The 8417-nt window shown below is 44.0% G+C and overlaps 1 protein-coding gene across 1 annotated transcript; it reads right to left on the reverse strand.

Moving 5' to 3' along the window:
• Positions 1-2524: 2524 nt before the first annotated feature.
• On the reverse strand, positions 2525-7017 carry zfp36l1a (zinc finger protein 36, C3H type-like 1a). The gene is made up of 2 exons (XM_008277303.1): positions 6800-7017; positions 2525-5858 (listed from the first exon to the last, which is right to left on the reverse strand). The coding sequence occupies exons 1-2, from the start codon at positions 6848-6850 to the stop codon at positions 4791-4793; spliced, it is 1119 nt and encodes a 372-aa protein (XP_008275525.1). The 5' UTR covers positions 6851-7017; the 3' UTR covers positions 2525-4790.
• Between the last annotated feature and the right edge of the window lie 1400 nt (positions 7018-8417).

Here is an 8417-nt window from a genome sequence, read left to right on the forward strand (position 1 = left end):
ATGTGATGAAGTCATGGAAGTTTTCGTTCTCTCTCTTTTTTTTTTTCTTTTCAGTTTGTTTCACCCCATATCAAAGAACCGACGACCCCCTCCATCCGCCACCTTCGGAGGTTCAGAAACCCACTTCCTGGTACTTCGTCTCAAGGTGCCTCTATGCACACACCGCACAAACAGGAAACAGCCCTCTTTCATGTGCCTCAAACTGCACGCACTTCATGTTCTTCTGAAAGGTTGCAGCAAAAAAGAAAAGGTGTGCGCCGACCACGCTCACCTGGTTTAACTTGAGAAACCTTCGAAAAGTATATTTTTCTCTTCTGATCTTATTAAAAACTGAAAATATAGAACAGTTTTGAAGTGGTAACCCCTTCCCCTTTGCTTTTATGTTATTTTTGTTTTGCCAGAGTCATTCACAGACAAAGAATTCTGCAGCATGTTATCGTATACATTCGAGGTCGTGATGCTAATTACGCTTGAGGTCACTCGCTGTTTGACTTCGTATGAGTAAACCGCTGTAAAATTCCCGTAACATAAATCCTCAGAGACTTGTTTAAGTTTTTGGGAAGGGTAGTGGTACATAAAAACTGTCAACTCCAATCACAAACATAAAGCATACAAAAAGGTTATGCTCTTCAAAATCATGTTTATAAGCAATTCTCATAAAAGTCATAAAGTACACAGGCGATAAAAACAAGTGCTTTGAGCTATTAAAAAAAAAAAACAGAATGTGGTTTCCAGGACCCTGAACAAAACATTCATCTCTGCTCTGGTTAAACAGGAACCACTAAAGAAGTGCCGTGCATTAGCAATTACTTTGCTTCAATAGCATTTAGAAGCTACATATTATTTTATTACCTTTGCTTAACATGCTGCTGCATTATGGCTTCTGCTTGTTGTTGATCATAGCTTTAGTTTATAAGCAGTACACCATGAATACTTATTGGTTTTTAGTTTTGGGATCCTTTTTTTTTTTTTAGCTTTCACTGCTTTTAAAAAATGCATGACATAAAATGAGGCAATATGAAGTCCAACGCGAGTCATAACCATCAAGAGAAGTGGTCTTTTGAAGCCGTTTCCCACTGAGTTACTTGAGATGAAGCAAAATCGGATTCTCAGCAGGCTTGTTCAGAGATGGGACCAGGAGGGGGTAAAGGGTGGGTGTTGATGGAGGGGGGGAGCAAAGGAACAAGACAAGAATCTACAAGGCCCAGGTTCTCTGGAATAAAGCAACAAGGAGGCCTCCATGGGTCAGCTGTGACGGGTCAGCACCCACCATTGTATGGAGGGAAGGGAGTTCCTGTCCCAGCTCCTTCTTTGCAATCTGAGAGAATATAAACATGGACAGACGGAAGTGTCCAGAGAGCGAGGAAAAGCAGAAGCACTGCGGATGTTGAGTCGAGTGTACGAAGGGGGAAGCTACAGTATGTTGTGACTGAAATCAAACACCACTCTGCTTGTATGAACGGTCAAACGGTGATTGTTATCTGCGTTTATTCTCTGCGGAAAAATATATTGAAATCAAGCACACGGGGTTGTGTGGTGTATATTTTGATAGTCCATATAATCAGTCCAGCAATCCATGACTCAACTGTTTACCCCACCTTTACCACGAACAGCCCGACACACACGCATCGATCAGCTCACATGTAACCTCGGGATCGCCGATCAGGTCACAGCCTCAGCAAATCACTGTTTTTTTAATTCTCGGAAACGTTATGGTTACAGCAGCCACTGATCAATATTTCTGCTGAAACCAGGAGTGTCGAGTCTTTGTGTAACCAAACCTGCTCCATCAGACTTTGATTATCCCCAGGTCAATACCCCCTGACTGCTGTCTGTGCAGCTCACCAATCAACTTCCACCACAGTGAAACTCCCTTTAGTTCTGCATTATGCACAGAGAAGCAAACCCAGCAGGCCTCTTCTGTTTGATTATGCCTTCAAATGCCGCAGATATAAACACATTTTGCCTCTTTATGTAGAGCTGAAGTTTTCTAAGTCTCACACTTTACTATCTATTATGTTGTCAGCCAGTTTGCTGAAACCTAGTTTTAAGTCTTTATTTCTTGAACTTTTGGCAAAATTGAATCATGAAAAGTATGCTAACTTATCTATCAGATGTTCCTCTTTGTAGTGTACCTGTGTATGCACTGACAGCTATTACTGGAATACTTCAACACTGATGAAATCCTAACATGGATTCTTGGGCAAGCTCTGGAGTTTTTTCTGTTTTCACATTAATAGGCTGCGCCTCACAGTCTGACCAAATACCTTCCAAAACAATTAAATTCAATAAAGGCCTGTGTTATTCTGTTGCTAAGATAGCCAATTTCTACTGCCAGGTCTTATGAGGAGTTCAAAAAAGGCTGTAATATTATTACCTTTCATTTGTATAACAGGCTCTTTATTGCAGAGTGTAATAGATTTTTGCATCATATATGTGCTAAGCAGACAGATGTTTCCACAACTGCTTCAGGTGCTTCACTCTTCCCCCCCACAAAACCCTCAATACACAACTCATTACACAGTTTAAGTTTTCCAAAAATACGGGGTTTATTGACTTAACTGCAATCAATACTTACAAAAGAGAGAGAGAGAGAGAGAGAGAAACAGGTTTTCATATAAACTCACAGAAATTACTGTAGTGAAAAAACATGGCTGAAAAAATACATTCAACTGTTTTACTTTCTTTGTGTCAAAAATCTGTTCACCTCTTCCAAACATGTGAAGGCAACACAGAACAAGTGACTAAAAAAAAAAGAAGAAATTAATAGTCCTCCATTATCAAATATAAAAGGCAGAGAGGCCTTAGCTACCTGGAATGTATATTCAACGAGGCACTTCCGCTGGTCAAGAGGGGGCCGAGCAAGTGCATCAAGCATCCAATAGAATTAAAAGAAAATAAACTTTCCTCAACCCATTTGGTCACAGCTATTGCTTGTAATAAACAGACTGGGTGTAAGAAGGTTACCGACAGAAGACATGTCAACAAAACCAGCCTTCTAACTTGGAGACTGCTAAACCAGTGATGTGAGAGTTTATTTTATTTTTCAGCACCCCTTTACATCTACCATCAAACCCAAAGTACTGCGAGAATGCTTCTCTTCAAAGTGGGAGGGGAGGGGGACAAGATCCGAGACAAAAAACCAGAAGAGTTGAATTAATGGAATAACAGTTAGCTACTGTTACTGTCAGATTACTGTAAGGTGTGCAGGGGGAGGCATCAGGAATGAATACAAGCAAATCTAGTTTAGATGGAATTGCAGTCCAATAAGAGGGAGTAAGAAAAAAAAAAACGTACAATAAATAATCAAAACGCAAAACATCTTTTTTTGCATTTTTTTTTTTTTTTGCTTTAAATTAAGTTTCATTTTGACAAAGTGTAGTTGCAGAACAAAAGTCATTGAAGTACAATATATTAAACTGTGAAAAAAGGAAAACTGACAAAAACGTCTTCACAATCTTTAGATTAATATGGAAGATCATAATTTAACATAAAAGAAAATATATTCTATTGTTCATTATCCAGATAAATACAAAAACAAAATTAACAAAAAATGCATATGATCACCAATAAATATGTTCTGATAAGTTAAATAAGCAGTGACACGCAAACCTTCTGTCTGGAAAGTTTTTCAAATAATAATAACCGTAATAATAACATTAATAAAAAATAATTATCAAATAGAGAGCAAAAAAAAAAAAATGGATGTAATGAGTACAGAGTGCTCCTTGGAGCAGGTTCTAAAGTCAGAGGGGGGAGAAAGTAAAGTAAAATAGCTTGGAGATCCAATCTTGTCAAGTTGTAGGATGTACAACTGCACCATGGGAATGCTGGAATTCCCCAGATCGGCGAGGATGAAGAGGGAGGTGTGTGTCGAAGGAGGAGGGGGCAAAGTCTTACAGGTTTAATGATCAGTTTGATATCAAGACTTCCTTCCCAAACAAACAAAAAAAAAAAAGAAGAGCCAGTGACCAGCAACAGGAGGAGAAAACTCAGGACGAGGAGGAGGAGGGGGGACAAAACCAACTTCCAGTTCAAAGTCCTTCCTGCAGACTCACCCAGTTCACAATTACATAAGCCGGGGTTTGAGAAGAACCGTGACGGTAAGGGGGTGAGGGGGGGGCAAATGAGAAAGAATCATAAACAAACAGTAGTCCATTCACCCTAAACACATGCAGAAACCGCCCCAGGCACTTTTTTCTTATTTTTTTTCTTAAAAACTATTCATATATTTTCAGGGTCTGTTATTTTTTTTTTTTTCCTTTTTGTCTCAACTCAGTCTGTAAAAACGTCTGCGGTAGAGCTACAGTTACATTAGTGAGCACCCTCTAGCTAGCTCAGGGGAAGTGGTATCGTCAGGAAGGGGGGGGGGACGGTGGGAGGGCGGGGAGGGGGCAGGGGGCTAGTGCAATGCACTCCCCTTTCCAAGGCCACTTGTGTTGCTACACATTCAAGAACAAGTGAAGAAGAAAGAAAAAAAACAAGTGGCACCTGGGAAAACAGTCAATTCTTGTTCTCATGATTTTCATTGTTCAATTTCCTCTCCTTTTTTGGCACTATGACACATGGCAGGGTACTTTTAAAACTTGCTGTGCAGATTAGCTGGGATGAAATGATAATTTGAGTCGAGAGTTCCCTTAATTGGTTACATCCTTAGAATTCTAACGAGGAACTAACACGGTTGTCTTGTGTGAGGGAGGACAGGGAGGCTTCAGAAAGGGGCAGAGGTAGAGGGGAGTGCCATGTTCTCTTTGTGTCATCAAACTTAGTCACTGGTGGATGCGTGCAGTCTAGTCGTCAGAGATGGAGAGGCGGCTGAAGATGGGAAGGCGGCGGGTGGTGTCCAGCGTTGGGGACTCAGAGCCACTCAGGCTGCCACCAGAGCTGCTCTGGTAGCCCTCCTGGTCAGACAGCGAGTCTGGAGGGCTGGATGGAGACTCGAACATTTGAGGGGACTCCAACATGGGTCTGAAATAGTAAGGCGTGCTTGTTGGAGAGGGAGGTGCAGGGGTGTTGGGCTCTGTGCCTACAGGACCGGCACTGAGGCTGGGCCCAAACAGGTTGGCCAGCTCCTGGCTGGAGTAGGTGAAGGGGTTACTGCTGGGCCAGTCGGGGACCTCATCAGGAAAGAACATGGGTGGAGGGGTGACCGAGGTGGGGCTGTCTCTCAGCCCACCTGAGCTGGGGAAGCCTGCAAAGCTGTAGCTGTGCTGCAGTCGAGGCCTCTCCATCTTGTTTGAAGAGTTTAGAGGGGAGCACTGCTGGGGGGGTCCGCGACGCTCCTCAGCATTGTGGATGAAATGGCAGCGAGGCCCATATGGGCAGAAACCGATGGTGTGGAAGGTGCGGCACAGCTCAGTTTTGTATTTGGGATGACGGCTCAGGCTGCGCAGTTCGTGGATTCCGTGAGCAAACTGGCACTTGTCGCCATATTTGCAGGAACCGTTCTCCTCGAAGGGCCTGCAAAGCTCCGTCTTGTAACGGCTGGAGTTCACTTGGCTGCTGCCGCCGGTGGGACTGGCGGGACCCAGGCACTTGTTGATGAGCCTCTCACCCGTCTCAGAGAAGGAGCGGTCTCGCAGGCGGTTCTCCTTGTTGTTGCTGGCATTGCCAACCCCTGAGATGAGTGAGGAGTGGTCCGCTGCCTTCAGGCTGTTCAGAAACTGGTTCTGGCTGAACTTTGTGCTGCTGACAGAGTGCCGCCGCTGGTATACACCTCCCACTGAGGGAGATCCCACCGCCTTCCTGTCCAGCAGGGCTCCGGCGGGGCTGGAGATGGGCACGTTGGTGCCAGTGCAAGGGACAGACATGGGATGGGGGGCGCCCAGGTTGTTGTTGTAGCTGAGCAGCTTGTTGTTCTGCAAGAAAGAGAGACACACACAAAAACACGCCGTTAGAACAAATCTGACAGGCAGCGACCGGTGGGAAAGAGAGGCACACAAAAAATCCACACCTCCTCTTGCATGACTGTGTTCTTTTTGGCTCCGACTACATAAGCGGATACAGGCCTATAGAACAGCAGCTGGTTTGGCAAGTTGCCCTGGTGAGGAATGTGTGCCTGTTTAGTAAATGGAGCAGCACATGAGGCCTGTGGGCTGCATCATTTGAAAGATAATGAAAGTGGCAAAGCATCCGAGAGAAACCTGATCTGTCTCTCAATACAAACTAGTGGAGGTGGCCGGTTAGTCACTGATTTACATGAGTGCACAGAGAGAGAGAGAGAAAAAAAAGGCGCTTTAGGAAGAAATAAAGTGTGCAAACCGGCAGTTATTACCCAACAAATATTAAGGTTAAACGCGGTTAATCGTTTAATAGGGAGCAGAGCTAAAGCCAAGCAAATCTGGTGAATGATTAGCGAGCATGTGGCTGCTGCTTTGTATTAAAAGTGGCGCAAAAAAAAAAAAAAAAAGCTGCTCTCATTAAAGCGAAGATCACATGAATTAACCGGAGCTAACTTTAACGAGCTTTTAAAACTGCGCAGTAGCCGTTAGAAAAAAAAAAAAAAAAAGTTAGCCGATGTGGCACAAGGTTTTAAAGTCAAGTTAGCGGTGGCGGTGTTTTTTTAAAAGCAAAACCCGACAACACAGAGGAAACAACAGGCGAAACTTTTAAAAGGATAAACAAGTAAACACAGCAAAAAAAACAACAACAACGGAGGCTCCAGAGGGCCGCGGACATGCAGCTTCATCATTCCTCCACAGCGGCTAACTGCGCCGCTGCTAACAGGCTAGCAAGCAGCCGGACAAGCGTTCACAAGCAGGAGAGAGAAAAACAGGATTTAAGAAGTTTTAAAGCTAACCTTGTTCATTACTTCGAAGTCGAAGAAAGGCGACACCACGGCTGTGGTCATCTTTGCAGCGACCAAGTCAAATGTTTTTAAAAAAAAAAAAAAAAAAAAAAAAAAAAAAAACAAAAACGGAAAAAAAAAAAAAAAAAACAAGAAAGTTGCGCAGGTCTGCTGAGTGTCTGATTCGCAGCTCCTGTGTATTTTGGACCCTGCAGACTCCCCCTCTGCCCTGCACCAGCCCCGACATTTGCTTTATAATCCTTTTGCAGGAGGAGCCTGAAGCGCTGGGCGTTAACTTTCTGTAACTTTTTTTTCCTTTTTTTTTTTTTTTCTTTCTTTCTTCTTCTTCTTCTCCTTCTTCCTCAAACTTGCATTAGTTTGTTTGAGATGACTCCACTGCAGGGACAAGCTGTGAATACTCTGCAGTAGTTTAAGCAAGAAAGTTTGGATTATACTTAAAAAAAAAGTTGTTAGAGGACAAATGCACAAGTAAACAAGCAAATCTGTTTGAAATAAAATAGATTTCAACCCCCCCAGTGGCTTAAAAGTTATTTGTCCTCCTTCACCAGTCTGGAGTTGTTTACTGGGAGGCTTATCCTCAGGCTTTTTCAGCTACCATCCACTACTCTGTAATTAATTTACTCTTAATTGCTGGACTGTAACGTCACTTGTGGGACTTTCCGGTGAATTCAGGGCTTTTAACTCTTTCCCAACCGCAGCTGTTTTACCCTCCTGGAGCTCACAGTGTGTGTGTGTGTGTGTGTGTGCATGTCATTTCATCAGGTAGGGCGAGAACCTGATACTCCAAGCGAGTGATCTCGACCACAGTCAGTCACGGCGACGCTCGCAGCCACATGTATGAAAAGCTGCAGAGAGTGAAACCTATCCAGAGTCTATTGTGGTCCATCTTCTTCTTCCGTCCTCCCGCCTTCTCTAAATCCATGACAGAGCAGCCATCGGCCATGTGCGAGGAGTTAATGCCAGGGTTGGGTTGCAATAGAAAGGAGAAAGGGGGGTAAGAAAAGGCAGGGAGTTGGTTGGAGGGTGGGTTGGGGGGGGAGAGAGAGAAGAAAAGAAGCTGTTAAAAAAAAAAAAAAAAAAGGTTGGAGTCGGAGGAGGGGATGATGGCGTGAGGGGGAGATTTATGGGGGACGTTTATTACTACACAGCATTGCCCCAGGGAGGTGAGGGAAGAGGGGTGGGGATAGAGAGGCAAAACATTCCCTTTCCCCTTCCTCTTCTTTGGCTATACAGGAGCCACACAGGGGGGGTGGAGAGCTTTGTCTCAGCCGTGGAGGAGGCAAAGGGGAGGTTGTTGTTTTTTAATTTTTTAATTTTGCGCTGAAATGTTGAAATAGAAAAAAGACTTTTTCCATAAACTGAATGTCCTCCACGGAGAAGAGTGACTCCCGAGTCATCCCGGTCCCCCCGTCAAGCCAGCAGCGAGGGTGTGTGTGTTTTAACATAAAAAGAGTTTTACGAGCCGGGGCTGTGCAGAATAATCTCCCCCTGGAGTGTTTTCACAGACGACAGGGTGGAATGACAGACTTGCTGGAAATCATGTCTGCAGTTCAAAGGCCCTGTCACTGATTGATTAAGTGGATCAGATCGATTGTCTCCCTCTGAGGAA

Source organism: Stegastes partitus, unplaced genomic scaffold (genome assembly GCF_000690725.1).
Source record: "Stegastes partitus isolate 25-593 unplaced genomic scaffold, Stegastes_partitus-1.0.2 Scaffold94, whole genome shotgun sequence".
NCBI lineage: Eukaryota > Metazoa > Chordata > Actinopteri > Pomacentridae > Stegastes > Stegastes partitus.

What these genes read in the sequence shown, in the direction of transcription:
- zfp36l1a (XM_008277303.1), bottom strand. Translation starts at nt 6,850, where the DNA reads ATGACCACAGCCGTGGTGTCGCCTTTCTTCGACTTCGAAGTAATGAAC. An exon ending in ACTTCGAAGTAATGAACAAG is followed by an intron (nt 5,859 to 6,799) that starts GTTAGCTTTAAA and finishes TCTTTCTTGCAG; the next exon opens with AACAACAAGCTGCTCAGCTA.